At 37.4% G+C, this 25,864-nt stretch overlaps 2 protein-coding genes across 3 annotated transcripts in view; one reads left to right on the top strand and one right to left on the bottom strand.

The window, feature by feature from the left end:
• LOC135215408 (uncharacterized) overlaps positions 1–25,864 on the top strand; it is a 1,081,448-nt gene that overhangs the window by 632,405 nt on the left and 423,179 nt on the right. The gene's annotated exons all lie outside the window — the stretch shown is intronic.
• LOC135215827 (trichohyalin-like) lies at positions 4,377–6,875 on the bottom strand. Its single transcript, XM_064250779.1, has one exon. It carries the CDS (start codon positions 6,873–6,875, stop codon positions 4,377–4,379), a length of 2,499 nt encoding a protein of 832 aa, XP_064106849.1.

Below are 25,864 nucleotides of genomic sequence, written 5' to 3'. Positions count from 1 at the left end.
GTTTCGATGAAAGAGGCAAGTTGCCTGTCTCGAAATGGCATACCCACCATAAAAAAGGTGACCTCTGTTTCAGACAAAAGGACATAAATGCACCTATGTCGAAATGGAAAGCTTACGAATGGCTACCCAATAGACGACCATCCTTTAAAGAAAAAGGCCACCATACAAAAGGTGGGCACAAATCCTGTTTCGATGACAGAGGCAAAGTTGCCTATGTCTCGAAATGGTATACCCACCCATTAGTGGACCTGACAGCATCTGATTTCCTTAATGGAAAAGGCCACCATACAAAAAGTGGGCAGAAATCAAATTTCGATTACAGAGACAAATTTACCCATGTCTCGAAATGGTTTACCCACCCATTAGTGGGCCTGACAGCTACTGTTTTCCTTAAGGAAAAAGGCCACCATACAAAAGGTGGGCAAAAATCCAGTTCCGATGACAGAGGCAAAGTTGCCTAAGTCTCGAAATGGTATACCCACCCATTAGTGGACCTGACAGCTACTGATTTCCATAAGGAAAAAAGGCCACCATACAAAAGGTGGGCAGAAATCCAGTTTCGATGACAGAGGCAAAGTTGCCTAAGTCTCGAAATGGTATACCCACCCATTAGTGGACCTGACAGCTACTGATTTCCTTACGGAAAATGGCCACCATACAAAAGGTGGGCAGAAATCCAATTTCGATGAAAGAGGCAAAGTTGCCTATGTCTCGAAATGGTATACCCACCCTTTAGTGAGCCTGACAGCTACTGATTTCCTTAAGGAAAAAGACCACCATACAAAAGGTGGGCAGAAATCCAATTTCGATGAAAGAGGCAAAGTTGCCTATGTCTCGAAATGGTATAACCACCCATTAGTGGGCCTGACAGCTACTGATTTCTATAAGGAAAATGGCCACCATACAAAAGGTGGGCAGAAATCCAGTTTCGATGACAGAGGCAAAGTTGCCTATGTTTCGAAATGGTATACCCATCCATTAGTGGGCCTGACAGCTACTGATTTTCTTAGGGAAAAAGGCCACCATACAAAAGGTGGGCAGAAATCCAATTTCGATGAAAGAGGCAAAGTTGCCTATGTCTCGAAATGGTATACCCATCCATTAGTGGGCCTGACAGCTACTGATTTCCTTAGGGAAAAAGGCCACCATACAAAAGGTGGGCAGAAATCCAGTTTCGACGACAGAGACAAATTTGCCTATGTCTCTAAATGGTATACCCATCCATTAGTGGGCCTGACAGCTACTGATTTCCATAAGGAAAAAGGCCACCATACAAAAGGTGGGCAGAAATCCAGTTTCGATGACAGAGGCAAAGTTGCCTATGTCTCGAAATGGTATACCCATCCATTAGTGGGCCTATCAGCTACTGATTTCCTTAAGGAAAAAGGCCACCATACAAAAGGTGGGCAGAAATCTAGTTTCGATGACAGAGGCAAAGTTGCCTATGTCTCGAAATGGTATACCCACCCATTAGTGGGCCTGACAGCTACTGTTTTCCTTAAAGAAAAAGGCCACCATACAAAAGGTGGGCAGAAATCCAGTTTCGATGACAGAGGCAAAGTTGCATATGTCTCGAAATGGTAATACCCACCCATTATTAGTTGGGCCTGACAGCTACTGATTTTCCTTAAGGAAAAAGGCCACCATACAAAGGTGGGCAAGAAATCCCCCAATTTTCGAATTTTTATGAGACAAATTTGCCTATGTGTCGAAATGGTATACCCACCCATTAGTGGACCTGACAGCTTCTGTTTTCCTTAAAGAAAAAGGCCACCATACAAAAAGTGGGCAGAAATCAAATTTCGATTACAGAGACAAATTTACCTATGTCTCGAAATCGTATACCCACCCATTAGTGGGCCTTGCAGCTACTGTTTTCCTTAAGGATAAAGGCCACCATACAAAAGGTGGGCAAAAATCCAATTCCGATGACAGACGCAATTTGCATGTCTCGAAATGGTATACCCACCCATTAGTGGGCCTGACAGCTACTGATTTCCATAAGGAAAATGGCCACCATACAAAAGGTGGGCAGAAATCCAGTTTCAATGAAAGAGGCAAAGTTGCCTAGGTATCGAAATGGTATACCCACCCATTAGTGGACCTGACAGCTACTGATTTCCTTAAGGAAAATGGCCACCATACAAAAGGTGGGCAGAAATCCAGTTTCGATGAAAGAGGCAAAGTTGCCTAAGTCTCGAAATGGTATACCCACCTATTAGTGGACCTGACAGCTACTGATTTCCTTAAGGAAAGTCGCCACCATACAAAAAGGTGGGCAGAAATCCAGTTTCGATTGAAAGAAAGACAAAAGTTGCCTATAGTCTTTGAAATGGTATACCCATCCATTAGTGGACCTGACAGCTACTGATTTCCTTAAGGAAAAAGGCCACCATACAAAAGGTGGGCAGAAATCCAGTTTCGATGAAAGAGACAAAGTTGCCTATGTCTTGAAATGGTATACCCACCCATTAGTGGACCTGACAGCTACTGATTTCCTTAAAGAAAAAGGCCACCATACAAAAGGTGGGCAGAAATCCTGTTTCGATGACAGAGGCAAAGTTGCCTATGTCTCGAAATGGTATACCCACCCATTAGTGGACCTGACAGCAACTGATTTCCTTAAAGAAAAAGGCCACCATACAAAAGGTGGGCACAAATCCTGTTTCGATGACAGAGGCAAAGTTGCCTATGTCTCGAAATGGTATACCCACCCATTAGTGGACCTGACAGCAACTGATTTCCTTAATGGAAAAGGCCACCATACAAAAGGTGGGCAGAAATCAAATTTCGATTACAGAGACAAATTTACCCATGTCTCGAAATGGTATACCCACCCATTAGTTCGCCTGACAGCTACTGATTTCCTTAAGGAAAAAGGCCACCATACAAAAGGTGGGCAAAAATCCAGTTTCGATGAAAGAGGCAAAGTTGCCTAAGTCTCGAAATGGTATACCCACCCATTAGTGGACCTGACAGCTACTGATTTCCATAAGGAAAAAAGGCCACAATACAAAAGGTGGGCAGAAATCCAGTTTCGATGACAGAGGCAAAGTTGCCTAAGTCTCGAAATGGTATACCCACCCATTAGTGGACCTGACAGCTACTGATTTCCTTACGGAAAATGGCCACCATACAAAAGGTGGGCAGAAATCCAATTTCGATGAAAGAGGCAAAGTTGCCTAAAATGGTCCTCCCGAAAAATGTTAGGTGGGCCTAGGTTTCTCGAAATGGTATACCCACCCTTTAGTGAGCCTGACAGCTACTGATTTCCTTAAGGAAAAAGGCCACCATACAAAAGGTGCGCAGAAATCCAGTTTCAACGACAGAGGCAAAGTTGCCTATGTCTCGAAATGGTATACCCATCCATTAGTTGGCCTTACAGCTACTGATTTCCTTAAGGAAAAAGGCCACCATACAAAAGGTGGGCAGAAATGCAGTTTCGATGACAGAGGCAAAGTTGCCTATGTCTCGAAATGGTATACCCATCCATTAGTTGGCCTGACAGCTACTGATTTCCTTAAGGAAAAAGGCCACCATACAAAAGGTGGGCAGAAATCCAGTTTCGATGACAGAGGCAAAGTAGCCTATGTCCCAAAAATGTATACCCACCCATTAGTGGCCCTGACAGCTACTGATTTCCTTGAAGAGAAAGGCCACCTACAAAAGGTGAGCAGAAATCCAGTTTCGAAAGACAGGGACAAAGTTGCCTTAAGTGGGCCTGACAGCTACTTATATCTTTAAAGAGAAAGGCCACTATCCAAAAGGTGGGCAGAAATCCAGTTTCGATGACAGAGGCTAAGTTATGTATATTTTATTTAGGAGAGGAGCTTGACCAACGAAGTCTAGAAAACTCCAAGAGCAAAATGAATGGGTCACAGTTTGGCCTCATGACTGAGTTGTCGAATAGACACCAAAGACAGCTAGGGAGGAACCCCTGACAGGCCTTCTGAGGAACCTCGAAAGGTGTGGGGGAACACCTTCAGAGGAACCTCGCAAGGTGTGGGGGAACACCTTTAGAGGAACTTCAGAAGGTGGAGTGAATACCTTCAGAGGAACCTCAGAAGTCATGGGGGAAAGCCTTCAGAGGGCCCTGAGAAGGCGTGGGGGGACGCCCTCAAAGGAACCTAGGAAGGATCTTGGAGCTCCTCCCATTCTGTCTATGGTGCGTCTTCGACTCCATAGTCGTGAAGCCAATCTGTGACTCATCCACAATGCCCTTAGAGTGGGCCAAGCCCTTCGTCCTTACAGCCAAAACTCCTACATTGGCTACTTTTGGCTGGCATTGTGATCACCTCTGCCATTTTTCCGACCTGAACAGCTGCTTCTGATTAGGAGACTGGCTTTTAATCCGAAAGTTTAGAGTTAATGCTTCCTCAGCAGTGTTTTCGGTCATCTCCCTCAATTAAATCCTCCACCATCTGCGTGAGGACCTCCCACTGCTTTCCATAGTCTTTCTTTTCTGTTTGGGCGTTGCAGTACTCCCTGTACTGATCCGCTTCTACTTTCTGCATTAGTTGTTTTAGGTCCTCTTCTTGGTCCAGGCTCTTGTTTTCTTCTTCACTGTTTTTCAGGGTTTCATTGTCCAGATCTTTGTTTCTATGGTCCAATGCAATGTGTTCCAAATAGAAGTTTCTCTGAGCAGTACCATGAAGGAGTGCCATCAACATGTACTTATCATGATTCCTCAGCTCTTCTTCCTGCATCCTTAGGTGCTCCCTGACGCGTTTTCGTTCTTGAATTATAGTTTCGTCTTGCATCCTGCAATCTTCTCTCAATCTTTCACATTCTTTCCTAATGTGTTCTAGTTCTTGGAGGTTTGTGCTTTCTGCCTTCTTCAAAGAGCAGATATCTCTTTCTGCAAGCTTTAAAGAAGACTCCAAGTTCTGTTGGTGGTACATGGCGCTTTCCAAGTTCTTTTGCAGCTGTTCCTCCCGTTCTTTTAGCTTGTCTTTTTCAGTGTCCTTATCCCTGAGCTTCTCCTGGTAATGCAGTCTCATTTCACTGCTCTCTCTTTCGAGCTCCTTTCCACGATTGAGGGCAACTTCTAGTTTGTCTTCCAGTTCCTGTTTCTCACAGATCAATTTTTGTTCTGCACTTACAAAATTCTGTATCTGCTGTTGCTTATTGTGGAGCTCAACTTCTACAATTCTCAGGGATGTCTCTATCTCAGTGCCTCTTTTCCTTTCTTCTTTCAATAGGGTCTCCATTTCGCTCCTGTGATGGAGAGCATTCCTTTCCTCGTCTGCTAAAGAGTTCTTGAGTGTGGTCACTTCCAGGAGCGCTTCTTCTAAGGCTTCCTTGACCGTGGCGTTTTCTCCTCCTAATTCAGAGACCCAGTTCCTCATTACCTGGACTTCATCCCTCAGAATTTGGGTCTGCTTTTGTTCGTCTCCTAATTCTTTTAAGAGTAAAGTAATGTCCCGCCACTTATCTTCTAAGTCTTCTTTAATCATTGCATTTTGTCCTCCTAATTCAGTTACCCAGTTCCTCATAGCCTGGACTTCATTCCTCAGGATTTGGGCCGCCTCCAGTTCTTCTCCTAACTCTTTTTTCAGGGAAGTAATTGCCAAGATTGCCTCTCCTAATTCTTCTGTAAACTTGGCATTCTCACCTCCTAATTCTGATACCCAGTTCTTCATGACTTCAAGTTCTGCACCAGTGATCTCATTTTTCGCTCTTTCAGTGTTTAGAGTTTCTGTTGCTGAAACCAGTTGAGATTCTTTATGGCGCAACGCTGATTGTAGCGACTGAACTCGGTCATTTAGTATCAGGACCTCATTCTGAAGGGTGAGGTTTGTCTGGGTCTCATTTTCGAGGTTCTTCTCGAGCTCATAATTTTCGTCTTCAAGCTGAGCTACATTTCTGTGGACCGTTTCAAGTTGACCTTTGTAGCAAGTGGCCATTTCCTCAAACCTCGACTTTTCTACCTCAGTGAGCTCTAGTTGTTGCTGGAGATCTAAGTAGGCCTCTTTCGTATCCAAAATCTGATTTTCTAATATTGTGAGTCTGAGGCGCTCTTCATTTACCTTCTCCAAAGTGCTCTCCAGTTTCCTGTCTTTCTCAATGATCGTTTGCTCAAAAACACTTCGAAGTTCTCTTTCTTCAACGTCTCTCCTCATCAAAAAGTGATCTTTCTGCTCCAGTTCATTCTCCAGAGACGTTATTTGAGCCATCAATTCGTCATTAATATTTTCTATGATGTCGACTAGGCCTAAAGCCTCTTCACAATTTTCTTGGTGCTTTCGTATTCCATAGTGTACTTGTTCATTTTCGGTGGTCAGAACTTCGATTTTTCTCTTCATTTCGGTTTCCTCAGCTGCTTTCTTTTCGATTAGAAGATCCATTTCCAAAATTTGGTTCTGAAGCCTCACTATGTCTTTCTTCGCCTCTTTCAACAGGCGTTCCAGTTCAGTCTCCTCCTCCTCCTTTCCCTCGGTGGTTTCGAGATCTTCTGTTCCAGAAATTTTTTCATCGTCATCCGAGCTGTCCAATTCTTCTTTCTCCTCCTCCTCCTCCTCTTTCTCTTCGTTATTATCATCTTCATCATAGCTGTCGAATTTTTCTTTCTCCTCCTCCTCCTCCTCTACGTCCTCATCGTCGATCTCATCATCAGAGCTGTCAAGGTCTTCTACCTCCTCCTCCTCCTCCTCCTCCTCTACGTCCATATCGTCGATCTCATCGTCAGAGTTGGCAAGGTCTTCTACATCCTCCTCCTCCTCCTCAGAATATTCCAGATCCTCGATTTTCAGAGTTAAATCCACAGTGGGCACTTCCAGGTTCTCTTCCTCACGATCAAGGTCATCGCATCCAATGAGTTTAGGCTTCCAGTAAACAGCCAAGAGCAGCGCCAGAGCCCCTGCCATCAAAGCCATCCAGGGGACGGCACCGGCAGAGACTGGCGTCTCAATGCTTCCGCTGTCCGGTCGCGTTTCCACGACCTCTGGGCTCCAAGACTCGGCGACGACGGCGTGGTGAAGAGATTCCAGGGAGTTTCCAAGTAGTGGGTCCTCGGCATTGAATTATGAGTAATTCCTTGGGGCCCCCCAAACCCGATCAAATAGTACACTTCGCAGGGACGAATGCGAGTACGAATACGAGCGGTTCAGTCGATACTTTCAAGCATAATTCACCAGGGGTGAGCGCGGTACGGCATATTCACTACTAATACTGCAAGGAAAACATTCTGAAATTTTAACCTTTTACTCTTGCTTTCACCAAGTTATCCAGATCTGCCACGTCCTCGATACGTCTTCGAAGGAGGGAAGGAGAAGAAGGATCCTTTCCGAGGAAGACTCCAGAACTCATAGGAATCCTACCATCGTTCCTGGCTCGTCAGCAGAGATTTATTCGTCTTCTTGGTTTTCTCCGTCTTTTTCCTCTTCCATTTCTTTTCTTATTCTTCTTCTTCTTCTTTAGGAAGTTCTGAAGACAGTGTCCGGCTGCCTCCAGAGGCAGTGCCGCAAAAGTTGCTTGAAGAATCGAAGGCTCGTCCAAAGAATCGTCGGAAATCGTCCTCCCAACAACATCTCCCTCCTCCCCAAACCTTTGCTACCTCTCTCTATTACGCCAGTCTATCCTTTTTCTTTTTCTATATTTCTAAAATTTTATCGTTGCCATATTTCGCTTTGTTGTTTCGGCATTTTCCTTTCATAAAAGCATTTCTAGATACACGTATTCTCCATTTATTATTATTATTATTATTATTATTATTATTTATTATTATTATTAGTCATTATATATTATTATTATTATTATAACTTACCACACGCTCTATGAGAGTCAATGTATATTCCTGTTACAGTGAGACAACCAAATTAAATATATTGACAATAATATATATATATATAATATATATATATTAGATATTCTATACACACATGCAATGTTATATGAATATAATATATATATATATAGATATATCTATATATATTATATATATCATTATTTATTATTATTATTATTATTAATACATTATCATTATCATTATTAATTAATTATTACTATTATTATTATTATTTATTATTATTATTATTAATTATTATTTTATTATTATTATTATATATAATATAACTTACCATGTTAGAGGTCGTGTATATTCCTGTTACAGTGAGACAATCAAAATTAATCTATATTGAACATTACATATATATACATGCATATATATATATATATATATATATATATATATAATATATATATATATATATATATATCTTAATATATTATGTATGCACAATCATATACACACACATACATATATTTATATTATATATAATATAATATATATATATATATATATATATACTACATATGCCATATATAATATATATCTATATATATATTAGATATATATATTCTATCTATATATATATAATGATATTATATATATATATATATATATATATCTATTATATAAATATATATATATTTCTATACACACATGGCATATTATATATTTATATATATATATATATACTAGATATATAGTATTATTATTAATTATTATTATTATTATATTATTATTATTATTATTATTTTTATTTTAGATAACTTATACACATGTTAGAGAGTCGTGTATATTCCTGTTTACAGTAGAACATCAACAATTAAATATATTAGAACATTTCACATATCTATACATATCTATATATATATATATTATATATATATATATATATATATATTATATATATATATATGGATATATGTATTTTGCCACAATCATATACACACACATACTATATTATATATTAATATATATATTATATATTAGGATATATTATATATATATATTATACAAATACATATATATATTATATTATATATATATATTATATATATATATATATATATATATATATATATAATATATATATCATATATTCATTATTATTATTTATTTAGTAGTATTATTATTATTATTATTATTATTATTATTATTATAATTATATACTTACCACATGTGAGAGAGTCGTGTATATCCTGTTACAGTGAGACAATCAAAATTCTAAATATATTGAACACATACATATATATACATACATATATAGATATTATATATATATATAAGTATTATATATATATATATATCTAGATCATATGCACATATATAAATATATATATATATATATAATGTATATATACTATTATATATATGTATCTAATATATATATATATATATATATATATATATCTATATATATATATAAAAAATATATATCTAGTAATATATAGTATATATATATTTTTTTATATATTATATATTTATTATAGTATTATTATTATTATTATTATTATTTACTATTATTTTATGATTATGATAAACTTACACAATTAGAGAGTCAGTATATTCCGGTTACCGTGAGACAATCATAATTGAATATATTGAACATTATATAATATATAGATCTATACATTATCTATATATAATATATATATATCTATATTATATCATATATGTATATATACACATTTTATACAACACTACATCATATATATATATTATATGATATCTATCTATAATATATATATATATCTATATATATTATATTACATGCCGATATATTTAGAAGGCCAAAAAAAAAAAAACACACGTTCCCAGTTTATGAATTCCGTGAGTTAGAGCTCATGGGAGGAAGGGACAGATATTAAAATCTAGCTTTTCTTTTGGTCTAATACTGATAAATAAGATACAGGAAAATAATTGACACTAAAGGAGTTTCCAAGTAGTTTCCTACTGATATTTCTCGAGTCTTAAATATTCACGTCGCAACATACATACTACATACATATATATTATATATATATATATATATATATATATATATATATATATAGTATATATACAGATAAATACAAAACATAATATAGATAGTATATATATATTATATATATATATATAGATATAATATATATATATATATATCGCGACTAACGCTGGAATGGTGTGGACATGGATTGCAGATATTCAAATAGGTATACACGCACGCCTACGTATGTTGGTGTCACTCGAATCATGTGGAACGCGAATATTGGACACGAATCATAAATATGCACATACATGCATACATGAGTGACGGCGGAATGCTTGCTCGTAAAAGGAAAATATCCATATATACATACATATAATACATACATGTAAATGCTTGTGAGCGTGAAACCATAACCCAATTGTCATTTCGCCTGGTCAGACCCAGATAGATTTAGGTGACCTTGACCCCCACCCGCGACTACGGTTGCTGATCGATCTGGTGAAAACGGAAGAGAAGTTGGTTCTCGTTATTGAAAAGAATAGTTAAAAGCCATTCATTCATTCCTGGGACAGGACACCTCAGTCCTTGTGTTCCTGTCTTTCCACCTTCCTGGAATCACCACGCAGTACAAGACATTCTAATTCCATCTTATAAAGCGGTAATTGACTTAGCCTAACCATAGTGTTTTGGAGTATATATATCCCTTTTCAGACTGAATATATAGTTAGAATCTAATATATATGTATGTATGTATATAAAAGTATATTTTGAATAGCCCCATTTCACTACACGTATACACATTTGTAACAGCCACAGCGTATCTGACACTGACAGATATATGTATACATAAGGTGTAATAAACGTGTATCCCTCTACGTAAAAAAGCTTAAGAAAGTATCAAACATTTATAACAACCCACAAATAACTATACTTTCCAGCTGGCATTATTGAGTTAACTTAAATTTGAAGGAGAATATCTAGTTATAATTTCAATTACAGAGAGTACAATTCCTCCAATAACTAATCTCCTGCTGGCGTTATAAATCCTATAGCTATTCTACAGGCATAACCGGTCACTTTTCACGGGCAGGCAGAACCAGCTCTGTTTCAAGGACTACCTCTCTCACCCCATCCCCTTCGGAAGAGGGCGAGGGTAAGATTAAACCCCATTACCCATTATAAACCATCTTAGGGGTCCCCACTATAACCCTGCCAAGTTTCATGCCCATCGGACCACCCGTTTGACCGTGATTGAATGACAGACGGACGGACAGACATAACACCCATTACAAATATTGTTATTCCCTTTAGGCAGTTATAACTTTCAGTGCCTTACGTTTAAGAAGGGGGAAAAAGTTAACAAAACTCCCAGACAAACTCAAACACACATATAAAACTCTTACTTTGATTAAAATAGCAAGTGGTCGAGTTGCGGTCATAAAATTCGTAGGTTGGGAAATACAACCCCACAACGGCATACTACAGGTCTGTATGAAAGATGAAATGTAGAAGTGAAAGTATTTTATTATAAATAAAAACAGTAAAAAGAGAGAGAAAAAAGATATTCCTGTTTGCTATTGGGCGGCTGGTTGCCGGGGGTGGTCAAATATTCAAGGAAGGGAATGAATATAATGTTTCTTTTAAAGCTGATTCTCGTATTTTTTTCTTTATATATATATTATATATATTATATATTAATATATATATCTATACATAGTATATATATATATATTATATATATATACCTATATATATATAGTATTATATATATATTATCTATAATATATATATATATATATATATATATATATATATATATATCGCTAGGCAACTTTCCATGCATACTATAACAATTAGAAGAGAGAGAGAGAGAGAGAGAGAGAGAGGAGGTGGGCAATCATCATCCACCTTTAAACTTTCATACATTGTTATATTATGGGGGGGGGGTACTTACGAATGTATACTATACAGTATATGGCCGGTACTTCATGTATACAATCGCCGGCAAGTGATAGAAATAACAACTTGGGTACTATTTCACTTTTATCTTTCAAACAACTGAACAGTTTTCTTACAGGTGCACATATAACGCATGAGGAGGAGTAGGAGGCGGAGGCGGAGGAGAAGGAGGAGGAGAGAATAGGAGAGGAAGGAGGAGGGAGACCAGGATTAGGAGGGGAGAGGAGGGGAGGAGAGAAGGAGGAGGAGGAGGAGGAGAAGAAGGAGGAGGAAGGAGGAGGAGGACCAGGAGGAGGAGGACCAGGAGGAGGAGGGGGAGGAGGAGAAACTTCTATCGAAAAATTTGGAGGAGGAGGAGGAGAAACTTCTATCGAAAAACTTGGTTTTTCTTGTGAACGTGATCCGATTTTTTTTTTTTTTTTTGCCAGTATCAAAGCCCCTCTTTGATTCTATCCTTTATTGAAATGAGAGCTCTATATATACATATATATGTGTGTAAATATATATACTATGTATTCTCCAATGTAGAACGAATAAAAGCATGCTTGAAAATATCATAAAATCCACAGAAGCAGAAGGTGAATGAAAACCGAGACATTGAAAAAGTAGTTTCCGTAGTTTTATTTCATACAGTATTCACGTTCACACTGTAGAATAAGCTATGGAAGGACTTGTTCAAAGTCCTGGTTTTCATTCACATTATTACGTGGACTTTATGATTATATATATAATATATAGTATTGTGTATGTGTGTGTATGTATACTGTACGTATATCTTGGGAAAAGTTTTTGTGTGTGTTTGTGTGCGTGTGTGTTTGTGAAGTAGATAACCGTCAGTAACATCCCTTTCCCATAACTCCTACTTTCACCTTTTAACGCTTAATGCGTTTATCTGAGCACTAAGTTCACCGAATTTGCCCAAGTACCAAGGTATACCTACCCTCAACGCCCAATCCTGAACCAACAAAAACTTGCAGTTTTACTTTTGACTATTTTTATCTATTTATTTTTAACCTTGTATCTAAATCCTTTTTCTAGAAGTTTGTTCTTTAATGCAACTCTAAATTATTTTGTTTGCGATTGGAATTTATGCAATTAATCCTATGCTTCATAATGAATCGATCCTGTTATTGCGTCTCTTACAGACACCGTCAGTAATATAATGCATTCGATAGTGTTCGCAAGTGTTCGTGCAAATATATAGTTCAGACTCGTAATCATAATATCATAAGCAAGACGTGAATAACATTCAATGACCCGCAATTCCTTTTTTTTTATATTTAAGATATGCTAATAAACATTGAATTCCCAGTAACGTTGAAATAGACATGACATGAAGCACAGAATGAAATATATAAATAGAACATCTCCGGGAATATCGGCGTACAAGAGGAAGAGATAATTAAAGAGATACTGACCTATTAAGGAGAGAGAGAGAGAGAGAGAGAGAGAGAGAGAGGAGGGGAAGTCGTCAAAAGAGAAAAAGAGTAAGTATGTATATATATCTAATAAAAGGAGCCCTTAAGCGTTGGTTGAATGAAAATCTTGTCGATCACATCTGAATCCCATGCTCCTTTTGAGATGTTCATTACCTGCTTCTCTTTTATTAAGCCGATTCATCATTTGACTTTTTGTACGCGGCAGTTCTGCTATAATTAACGGACAAATTCCAGTTTTATTCTATGGCTATGTTTCGTTATATGGTTGAAATAGCTGAGTTCTGGTTTGTCCATACTAACTGACCGTTTGTGTTGTATTTAATCTCTAGGGAAGTGCTTTTCTAAATCCTTTTTCTAGAAGTTGTTTCTTTTAATGCAAACTCTAAATTAATTTTGTTTGCGATTGGAATTTATGCAATTAATCCTATGCTTCAATAATGAATCGTCTGTTTTATTTATTGCGTCTCTTACTAGACCCGCTAATATAATGCTTCGATAGTGTTTCGCAGGTTCGTGCAAATTTATATAGTTTCAGACTCGTAATCTAATATCATAACATGACGTGAATAACTTCAATGACCCGCAATGACAATGGGGGGTTTATATTTAGAATATGCTAATAAACATTGAATTCCATTACGTTGAAAATAGTCATGCCATGAAGCACAGAATAGAAATTATATACATCGAACTCTCCGTGAATATCGGCGTACAATAGGAAGAGATATTAAAGAGATACTGACCTATTAAGAGAGAAGAAGAGAGAGAGAGATGAGAGAGAGAGAGGAGGTAAGTCGTCAAAGAGAAAAAGAGTAAGTATGTATATATAATCTAATAAAAGGAGCCCTTAAGCGTTGGTTGAATGAAAATCTGTCGATCACATCTGAAATCCCATGCTCTTTTGAGATGTTCATTACACTGCTTCTTTTTATTAAGGCCGATTCCATCATTTGACTTTTGTACCGCATTTGCTGCTATAATTAGACGTGACAAATTCCAGATTTTTCTATGGCTATGTTCGTTTATATGGTTGAAATAGCTGAGTTCTGTTTCCATACCTAACTGACCGTTTGTGTTGTATTAATCTCTATGGAAGTAATTTTTCCTGTAAATCCGTATGTAGATGGGTCACAGTCCTGGCTGGCATTTCCAAACTCCGGAGTCCTTGGGGATGTCTTTTGTTGGACGTTAATCAGGGATTTGGCTAAGGTGTTTTGGGTAATAAATGCAAAAGGGTTAGATTTTCCGAGTCTGAGTCCCGTCTTAATCCTCGTCCAGGTGAGGAATTTTATTTTATTGTTGGTCCTCTCTATGGGCTTGTCTGAAGGGGGTCGGTAGAAAATTATGTTTCTTTGTGAATTGCTGTCTCAATTATATTGTCAGGATACTTAAAGACGAAAGTTGCTGGACTGTCCGAGATAAAATGGGGACAATCCATACATGAATTTCTATATTATGTTGTTGCTTTGTCTGGGGTATCTTTTATGAACATTCCTTTTAGTGGTGTTATTATAGGAAAAAACAAGCTGACTTAAAGGCTTTTAACATGATTTAATGGTTTTCCAAATCCGTTAAATAAAGGATACTAGAATGTTCTTAGAATTTTCTTCTCCGTGTTACTTACACTTAAAATTTCTTGTGGGCTTTAATTTATAAAGAATTTTTGCATCAAAGAGAAACCATTTCAATGTAAATTCAGTATTATAGGCACCGACAAAATGTAACTTATGCTTCATTTTCTATTCATGCCACCATCTTAACATCAATATTCAATTTTTTCTTCTAGGTTTTTACAAGCTTGCGCATTGTCAGTCCCCAATATTTGGATCAAGAAATTGAATACATAGAAAATAGGGAAAGATTTATGCTATCCTTCACTATATTTACGATATCTGTTATAATAAAGCCCACAAAAAGTTTAGTAGTGTAAGTAACACGGAGAAAGAAAATCTAAAACATTCTCAGTTGCCCTTATTTTAGCGATTTTGAAACCTTAAATCACTGTTAAAAGCTTTAAGGTCAACTTTGTTTTCTATAATAACAGACAAAAGGAATGTTATAAAAAATGGCCCCAGAGCAAGCAACAACATTATAATATAAATTCCATGTAATGGATGTCCCTCATTTTATCTCGACGGTCGCAGGGCTTAGCATAAGGTTAAGCCAGCATAAATATTCTGTAAAAACTGGGCAACATCTAATGCAATATCATTCATTTAGTGAAACACCACCGGATAAATTAGATTGGTAGTTCAGTCATTGAAGGTCACAAGATGTCTTATCAGAAATCTTTTAGAATCTCTTAATCAACTTACTTCTCACCTGTAATTTTCAATATAGTCCGTGGCCTGTTTCATTTAGCCCTGTAAATTGTAACATGTTTAAGAATGACCTCAAAGATATAATTACAGACTTAAATAAATTAGTTCCTAGAGAGATCTTCGTTGTATATGTGTTTAATATGTATTGTTAATATGTTTTGGTTTTACAAGTTCTGAGTAGCTGTCACTATAATATCCCTTTAATTGTCTTGTCCTTATGTCTGAGCAGATTGTCTTAACTTTTAATTGTACCCATATTTATGCTTGTTTGGGAGGTTACTCTCTCCAGGTGTGTCGGATCTAGGTACTAATCTCTTTATAATCCTATCTCGTCAGTTTATACGACCTTTCTTGGTATTGTCATTTTCTTCATGTAGTCAGTTCATCTGCCTAAATAAAGGACGTTTGTGGACTTCGAAAGATCTCGTGGGTACTCCGTTGTTTATTTTCCCTCGTGGCTTAAACTTCTATATATATATATATCTCTATATATTATATATATAATATAGATATATATATATATATATATATATATATTGATATATATGAGAGAGAGAGAGAGAGAGGAGGAGAGAGAGAGAGAGAGAGAGGCGGATGGGAATTCGTCAAAATGATAAAGATTAGTATATCAGTATATATATATATATATAATATATATATATAATATATATATATATATTATATATACATAATAACATTAATATATATATTATATATAATATATATATATATATATATATATACAGAGAGAGAAGAGAAAGAGAGAGAGAGAGAGAGCTGGGGTGGGGGGGATTGGGGTCGTCAAAGAGAAAAGAGTAAGTATGTATATAATATAAATCAGAGAGAGAGAAGAGAGAGAGAGAGAAGAGACGAGAATTACATATGCCCCGTTACGTAACATTGCACTCGTCCGTCGATCAAAAATTCTTGCAATAATGGAGGCGAGACTGTGATGACTAATGGCCTTCCAAAAGCGAGAGCACATTTAAAGTAATAACCTAATGAATGAGAAAACAAATTTATGGAAAAATGTTTATGTAATAATAAGCTAGTATTGGCCCCACGACTCCATACTAATAGCGCGAGTCATCATCATGTGATGGACGCACTCGCGCAATTTTTTTTATATTATTATTATATTATTATTATTATTATTTCTTATTATTATTATTATTAACTCAAAAAAAAACATCTTCCGTTTTCTTCTGAAGATTTGAAAAAGAAACCCACAAAATCACTATGTATAAACGTGTTTATATAATTATTTACATTGTAGTTGCTTCCACATCGAGTATTTTCAGGCTATCTGTGGGCCCCTTTTCAAGAGATGTGTAGGTTATTAGTCGTTATTTTGTGGGGTTTCTTTTCATTATTATTATTATTAGTATTTATTTTCATTATATTATTCTAGTGACAATAGTAACAGTTTACCTGCTCTGACCTAGAGAAAAGATATTTTTGGTAATATTTTATAATACTAGATAATTAATTTATCATTATTATTATTATGGGTATATTATTATTGATTATTATTATTATTATTATTTTTTTGCTCTACTCACAGACAGTCCTCCAATTCGACTGGGTGGTATTTATAGTGTGGGGGTTCCTTCCGGGGTTGCATCCTGCTCCTTGGAGTTCCATCCCTTTTCTTACTATGTGAGCTTTTCTAGGATCAACACTCTTCTGCATGAGTCCTGAGTGCTACTTCAGCTCTAGTTTTCTAGATTCCTTTTCAGTGCGGATCTCGGGATCGTGCCTCGTTTCCTATGATTATGGATAACATTTCCACTGTCATACCCATATCCTTCTTATTTCTATTTTAGATCTTTATACTTATCCATTTTTTCCCCTCTCGATCCGTCAACTCTGGTGTGCCAATGGTATTGTGACAATCATGATGATACTTTCGTTTTGATTTTGTCAACGTCACGTCTGGCCTATTTGCATGTAGCCCCCTATCGTTCTGATACCATAGTCCCAGAAGGATTTTGGCTGAATGCTTTCTAGGTCTCCTCCCTTCAGGTGGTGCTTGTACACTTATTCCTCAAGGTAGCTGGTGTTTCTTGCACAGGCTTCAGTGGAGGGCTTTTGCCACTGAATCATGCCTCTTTTTGTATGTTCTTGCAATGCTGGACATTCGCTTGCTATGTGGTTTATGGTTTCATTTTTCATATGCACTTCCCTACATATGTGAGAGATGTTATTTCCATCTTCGTTCTTTGAACATATCGGTTCTAGGCCTAATCTTGTGCCGTTGTTATCATTCCATCAGTTCCTTCTTGAGCTCTCCCCTCTGTAGCCATTGCCATGTGTTCATCGCCTGGCTAGTTCTTTAGTCGTCTCATGTATTGTCCCGTGCTTGGTTTTTTGTGCCATTCCTCTGTTCTGTTTGTCATTCTCCGGTCTCTGTATATTGGTGGGTCTTCGTCTACTTTATCAGTCGTTCTTCACCATGCACTCTTTTAGCCACTCGTCTTCACTGTTTTCAGATATTGCCCCAGTGCTCTGTTCTCGATGTTGACGCAGTCCTCTATACTTCGTAGTCCTCTCCCTCCTTCCTTTCGTGTTATGTATAGTCTATCCGTATTTGCTCTTGGGTGCAGTGCTTTGTGTATTGTCATAAGTTTCCTAGTTTTCTGGTCTATGCTGCGCAGCTCTGCCTTCGTCCATTCCACTATTCCTGCGTTGTATCTGATTACTGGCCACTGCCATGTGTTTATGGCTTTTATCATATTTCTGGCGTTGATTTTGACTTGAGTATTCGATTGAGTCTGCATATATTTCTTTCGCTGATCGTGTCCTTCATCTCTTGGTGTTTTATATCTCCTCTTTCCATTATTCCCAAGTATTTGCATCCTGTCTCATCTATGTGATTGATATTACTCCCATCTGGTAGCTTTATCCCTTCAGTCCTTGTTACTTTCCCCTTCTGTATGTTGACTAAGGCACATTATTATTATTATTATTTATTGAAAACATAACAAAAGTGGCGTATGGTCGCCGTAGGGTTAACAAATCTTAGTCTGGACGTTGTCTAAGGGCGTAACGGAATTCCAAGGTTTCCAACCGTATCTTCGTCATTTTCAAGGAAGGGTGAGCTTGAACTGATTGGAATGGGTTGTTGTTTTTGATTAAGCTGACCTTGTGTCAGCACGGACTCTTGCTCACAGAGCAGCCCGTAATAACTGGAATGGGTTGTTGTTGTTTTTGATTAAGCTGACCTTGTGTCAGCACGGGCTCTTGCTCACAGAGCAGCCCGTAAAGGAATGGGGTCGTTCGGCGGTATTTATTGTGTCCCGGGTGCTCTGTCTGGTGAGAGCCGAGTTTTCATTGGCTGAACAGGGGATTAAGGCCCTGAGTCAAGCCGTCTTCCAGAGGTGGATGCTCGCACTGATCTTCGCGTGCGGACGCTGGAGAGTGGGAGGGTAGAATTGGGAATTTCATTGCGGTAGATGGGGCACTGACTGGTCCCGTTCGATCTGTTTTCTGGTGTGGCTGGCGGCGGCGCCCTACGCGCACCGCTGGGTCTCTCCTTTCCCGATGGTGTCGGTCCTCCAGGAGGCGGATGCGACTGTGGTCTGCCGCCTTATCGTAATTCCAATATCAGAATTATGTTCCTTTCGAGTTTCCGGCATTGTTGCTTTTAGCCTGATTTATGGATGGCGCCTTCCTTGAGCGTGGTAAGGATATCCTCTTGAAATCACAATCGTTGTCATACCAAGGTAGGCGCCGGGCATTCCCGGCAGGGCATTATGTATGGTAGACAACGTGTTTTCTTGAGAGGGTCAGCATCACGCAGGGGCTGGATTTTTTTTCATAACAGGCCACTGGTACTCTTTCTTTTGTAGTAAATGATCAAATTCCACTTTTGTCGCAGTTCCGTGGGGAAGACGTTCCTTTCGATGATGTTACTAAGGGGCGCGCTCGTCATCTTTGTATTTCTTGTGAAATACCCCCTTGTAAAAGAAGTGACGTACTTCAAGGGCGGCGGGGCGAGGCTCCTGCTGGTGACCACTTATCGTGTTCTGCGAAATGGCTTTTGCGACGTCCCCGGTTTGGAATACCCGTGTGGTATACTATTATTATTCATTATTTTAGTATTATTTTATTATTTTAGTGACAATAGTACAGTTTCCCTGCTTTTACTAAGAAAATATACTTTAATATAATAATAATTTATTGGATAAGTGTGCAAGACATGAAAATAGAATAAAGAAGGATATGGGATATGCCAGTGGAATGTGTAACCCATTAATCCATAGGAACACTAGGCACGATCCCAAGAATCCGGAAAAGATCTAGAAAAACTAAGAGGCTGAAGTAGCTCGGACTCATGCAGAACGTGTGATCATAGAACGGCGCATATAGAAAATGATGGACTCCTAATGAGCAGGATGCAACCCGGAAACCACACTGTACATACACCCAGTCGAATTGGAGGACTGGATAGACAAAAAAAAAAAAAAATTATTATTATTATTTATTATTATTATTATTATTATTATTATTATTATTATCTACTTTATTATTATTATTATATAGTGGCCGCAAAATAATGAAAGTTACCTGCTTCTAACTAGAGAAAGTAATATAATAAAATAACAATAATAAATGTTATTATTATATTATTATTATATTATTAATTATTATTATTATTATTATTATTATTATTTAGTGACAATAATGAAAGTTACCTGCTTCTTACTAGAGAAAGTAATAATAATAATATTAATAAATTGTTGTTATTATTATTATTATTATTATTATTATTATTATTATTATTATTATTATATTATTATTATAGTGACAATAGTAACAGCGTCTCCTGCTTTTGCACCTGAGAAAATATTATCATTTGAGTTGACCGAACACACCGACCTTGAACCGAAAGAGACAAAAGAGGTCGAGGTTTCATTTTTTCCCTTTGGACCCTTATTCATATATATGCTTGCGAGTGTAAAAGTGTAAAAGTGTACCAGTGTGTAGCTTAAAGTGCCACAATAGCAGTGCCAACGGCCACATTTTTTTTTTTTGCTGCGGTTTAAATACCGGACCGTTGTCTCTTCACCTTTCTTCCATTGTTTAACACTACCTGCGGTGTGTGTGTTTTTTTTAATAAACATTTTTACTCCCTTTGTTCAGCAAGCATATATGTTGCTTTTCACCACTTGAGCAGAGCAGTATATAACCGGGGGAAGAGAGAGAGAGAGAGAGAGAGAGAGAGAGAGAGAGAGATTATTGCTGCCTGATGAATTAATTCCTTCTCGTTTGATGGACCTGAAATGAACAGATATTTTAACTCTAGCAAGACTTGAGCAACCTGAAATAACTACATATTTTAACCTGCAAAACTTTGTATTTATGTACAATGAAAACATTTTTAATTACTCGGGGAGTAAGCCTACTAACTACTTTTTTGTTGCTGTTGTTGGGGTGGGGGTGGGCGGGAGTAGGAAAGCCATAGATGGAAGAGCCTAAGAAGGTTCTGAAAAAGGTGTTTCGCGTTGAGTTAAAGATACAGGAATGTTAGGATAGAATATTTATGATTTATTTATTAGATTGAAAATGGAAAAAAGGAATAATTTGATTGTTAAACAGGATATAAAAACTATTTCTAATAAAATATAAAATATTTTTGTTTTCGTTGGTGAAATAACGCGCTATTTGACCGTAGATTTTAGCACCCACCCGGCCCAAGTAAGCTGGAGGTCGGATTACGCATCGTCTATTTATGCGCATCCTGAACCTCGTTATAGCGTGAAGTGTGGATTTGCTTCTGGTGCCCCGCTCGACTAAAAAAAGTTCAGACAAACCCTTTTGTTTTGTGGGCCAGGAATGACATACCGCGAATTAGGCGGGGATTAAAAGACCGCGAATTAGGCGAGTCAACCGCCTAAATAGATCATCTGCATTTGCCTAATGAGCAGCGAGCGGCGAGCGAGCGTTTTGCTCTCTCGTGACGGCGCATGCGCGAATTAGAGCATTTTCTGTCTGGCCTTAGACTTACGACTCGCCGGGTGATTGCATTATAATTTTGGGGTACCGCTCCTGTCCGGTTGATGCCAGGGAAAAAATTCTGTCCACGCATTCTCTCTCTCTCTCTCTCTCTCTCTCTCTCTCAGAGAGTGTGTGTGGTTTAAAGCTTCACTGTGCGTCCTGAATTTGTCGGGTTCGATGGTTCGCGCCCGTGAGCCGACGAATTTCTTATCGACTAAAAAAAATCCCCTTCGGTTAACATATATAGAAATATATTAATCGAGTAGAGCGATTAGATATTAAAGGACGTTTTGTGCTCGATGTATGTATATGAATCACGTAATGTGATATGACTCATATATATATATATATATATATATATATATATACTATTAATATATATATATATATATATATATAATATAAACATATATATGGTAATATATATACATACATATATATATATATCTAGTTATATATATACTATATATATATATATATATATATATGATATAGTATAGATAATACACATACATACATATATATATATATGATATATATATATAGTATCATAATATAATATTATATATTGTTGTGTGTATTTAGGTATGGCCACAAGAGAAATAAAAGGAGTACCACCAAGCGCTCTTGTGTTATTGTCACACGCTATTTAGTGACTTATTAGATGCATATGTATGTGTGTATGTATGTATGCATGTATTATGTTAAGCGTTATGTCCCCAGTATTCTTATCATTTTCTTTAGTGATGATCAGCTAAATATATTGCCACCCCCTATTTAGTTGACATACGAGCACGTATATGTATGTGTGTATGTATGTATGTATGTGTGTATTATGTTAAACGTTATGTCCCAGTATTTTTACCATTTTCTTTACTGATGATCATCTAAATATATTGTCACACGCTATTTAGCGACATGAGCATGTATATGTGTGTATGTATGTATGTATGTATGTTTGTATGTATAATGTTACACGTTATGTCCCCAATATTCTTACCATTTTTTTAGTGATGATCAGCTGAATATATTGTCACCTGCTATTTAGTGACATGAGCATGTATATGTATGTATGTATGTATGTATGTATGATTATAAATGTTTTCCGCGTTTATGTCCCCAGTATTCTTACCATTTTTTAGTGATGGTCAGCCTCTGTACCCTGTATTCTCACCAGTATTCTTAAAATCTTTTTAGTGATGATCAGCATTCTGTCCCATGTATTCTCACATTTTCTTTAGTGGAATTTATATCAGACATTGTCTGAGCTTCATGAAATCATAAGACAATGCCCCTCTCAGTTTAGAGCAGTAGCCTGTGTCCTTGTGGGCGCAACTTTGTATTGGCGTCATGTGATGTTCAACAAGTCATTTACTTTAGGGATTACTGCATACACAATTGCGAATGCAGGTCTCGGAAAGCACTGATGTGCATGCAGTTAGTATTCCCAGCATTCTTGTAATTGGTTAATATAAAGGTTAGGCAGTGATCGCTTCCCTTACTAATATGTACCCCATTCGCTCGAGTTCAAACGGCTCGTCATCAGACATGCTTTGTTATACGCGTATGAAATGGCGTTCGAATGCTTTGTGTGAGTATCTTTAATTAACCTTTTCTTCTAAGAGTACCTGTCTATGTATACACAAACCATTTGAAAGCTGGTAATGCTTTGCGATCAGCTGACTAGAAGTGGCCGACCATCTTTTCTTTTAAGAATATCTTGCTATTTATACGCATTCCATTTGAAAACTGGAAATGTTTTGTGATCAGCTGACTAGAAGTGGGCGTCGATTATTGTAGTATGGTCTTTACCACGCAACTTTCATCTTTCCCTTCTAAAAACCCAATAACGCCAGCGACACTTTTATTTCCCATTTTAATATTGATAAGAGCAGCGAATGAGCGTCGCTTGCCCCGGCAAGGCGCCTTATTTGTCAGTTGCAGTTCAGGTTTGCCGTTGGTCAGTACCTGTACTACTGCTAGCCGCTTGGGATTGACTCATGGCTGGCCATTTTTGGCTGTTGCAGCCTCTCCAGCCATGAGATGAAACTGATTCAGTCTCGTCCATGGAATGTGATTCGATATTAGCGTATCACTTGATTTAATTACATGCTGTCGTTGGGATCTCTTCCAAATTGATAAGACAATAGATAGATAGATAGATAGATAGATAGATAGACCATTCCAACCAAGGATTCTTTTAGCTAAGAGAATACGCTAACACACACACACACACCCACACACAGAAAGAGAGACTGAGAGAGATAGATAATAACATGTTGAAATTGATAAGACAATAGATAGATATAGATAGACCATTCTAACTAAGGATTCTATCAACTAAGATAATACACACACACGCACACACACACGCACACACACACAAAAAGAGACTGAGAGACAGTTGAAAGTGATAAGACAATAGATAGATATATAGATAGACCATTCTAGCTAAGGATTCTATCAACTAAGATGATACGCTTCACACACACACACACACACACACACACAGAAAGAGAGAGTGAGAGAGGTAGGCAATAACCATGTTGAAATTGATAAGACAACAGATATATAGATAGACCATTCTAACTAAGGATTCTATCAGCTAAGAGAATAAGATACACACACACACACACACACACAGAGGGAATAACCATCTTGAAAGTGTGACCAAACTATTATTAAAACAGTCTTTACCATATTTTACATAATCATTTTACAGTATTTACCGAATCATCCATGAAAAGGAGATCCCGTTATGGAAAACCATTCCTTTATCGGTGGGAGACAGATACTTGTGTTAAAAAAAAAAAAAAAAAAAAAAAACGGCGCCCAAGGGCAGTCGACTGCCCGCCCGCTCGACCCGGCCCTGCCACGGTCGCCTTTAGCCGTGAGCAAGTCCTCCCGGTTGACCTATGACCTGGCGCAAGGCACTCGCTCTATTCGAACAAAGGACCAGAGACGCTAGAGGGGCCCAGGACGAAAAACGGGCGGATCTGAGGAATGTTTTAATTGAGGCTCTGTTAATCTCCTGGGCGGTTCTCTGGAGGTAGGTGGGCGGGCCTGTGGGCGTGATTAAAACATGTCGATTTCATTGCTGAGAATAGCACGTGCGAGGTTGCTTGTGTGTTTGTGTCTGCTCGCGTGCGTGTGAGTGCTTGCTGGGCGAGTTTGTGTGTGTGTGTGTGTGATACAAGTGAGGGTACAGGTACCCAGGGGTCACAAGGATACGGGGAGGGACGGTTACAAAGTCTCTCCCGGCTTTGTCTGGCCAGACTGAGTCTGCTAGTTTGTATGTTTATTTTAATTTTTTTTTAATCTTGTTTTATTTTCGTATTTTCCTCAGCTTTTTGTTAGACGACGAAGTGATATTTTTTTGTTGTTGTTGTTGTTAATTCCAGATGAATGTCTCCATGAATGGGATATCAAAGAGAGAGAGAGAGAGAGAGAGAGAGAGAGAGAGAGAGAGTTGTATACTGTCTATAATGAAGGGCCAAATTTTTCCACTCGGAATGGTTTGGCCATTGATTATACTAAGTAAGTAAGAGAGAGAGAGAGAGAGAGAGAGTGAGACGTCCTTCAGGAGCATGAGTCATGTCCTTATGCCAGCTACGTACGCACGCAATCACTCTTGGGCGTGGGCGGACACTTTCTGGGAGAGTAACCATCACGCCCTTGCTTAGAGACGAGACCCGCCTTCTACTCTCTCTCTCTCTCTCTCCTCTCTCTCTCTCTGTCAAGTCTCAGACATTTTCTTTCCCTTGAGGTTCTTCACTTTTATCTACTTATACTTGATTCAAAACTGGTTCATTAGGAATATATTTCGTAACGGTTCTTAACACATTAAGTCAAATATAATCTATTTCAATTCGGGTGTTTTATCATAACATATAATGTCAATAATTTTCGTAACATTTCTTAAAATAGGTTCAAATATAGTCTATTTTAATTCGGGTGTTTTATCATAACATATAAAGTAAATTATTTTCGTAACGGGTCTTAACATAAGTCAAATATAGTCTCTTAATTCGGGTGTTTTATTATAACATGTAAAGTCAAGTATTTTCGTAACGGTTCTAAACGAAAGTCAAATATAGTCTATTTTAATTCGGGTGTTTTATTGTAACATGTAAAGTCAAGTATTTTCGTTACAGTTCTTCATAGAAGTCAAATATAGAATATTTTAATTCGGGTGTTTTATTATAACATGACAAGTCTAATGTCATTTCTTTCTTTAGTTCCGAGTGTATTGTTTTTTTAATTTTCAAAAAGAGTTTATTTTAATTCGAGTTTTTTATGATAACAATATCAAGTCGAATGTTTTTTCTTTCTTTAGTTCCGAGTGTTTTGTTTCTTGTATGTTAAAAAGTCAGCTGTCTTCAATTTATTC

Source organism: Macrobrachium nipponense, chromosome 5 (assembly GCF_015104395.2).
Source record: "Macrobrachium nipponense isolate FS-2020 chromosome 5, ASM1510439v2, whole genome shotgun sequence".
In the NCBI taxonomy this organism is placed as follows: Eukaryota; Metazoa; Arthropoda; class Malacostraca; order Decapoda; family Palaemonidae; genus Macrobrachium; species Macrobrachium nipponense.
Note: the sequence above shows the minus strand (reverse complement) of the source record. Positions and strands in the feature narration are given on the sequence as shown.

What these genes read in the sequence shown, in the direction of transcription:
- LOC135215827 (XM_064250779.1), bottom strand. Translation starts at nt 6,875, where the DNA reads ATGGCTTTGATGGCAGGGGCTCTGGCGCTGCTCTTGGCTGTTTACTGG.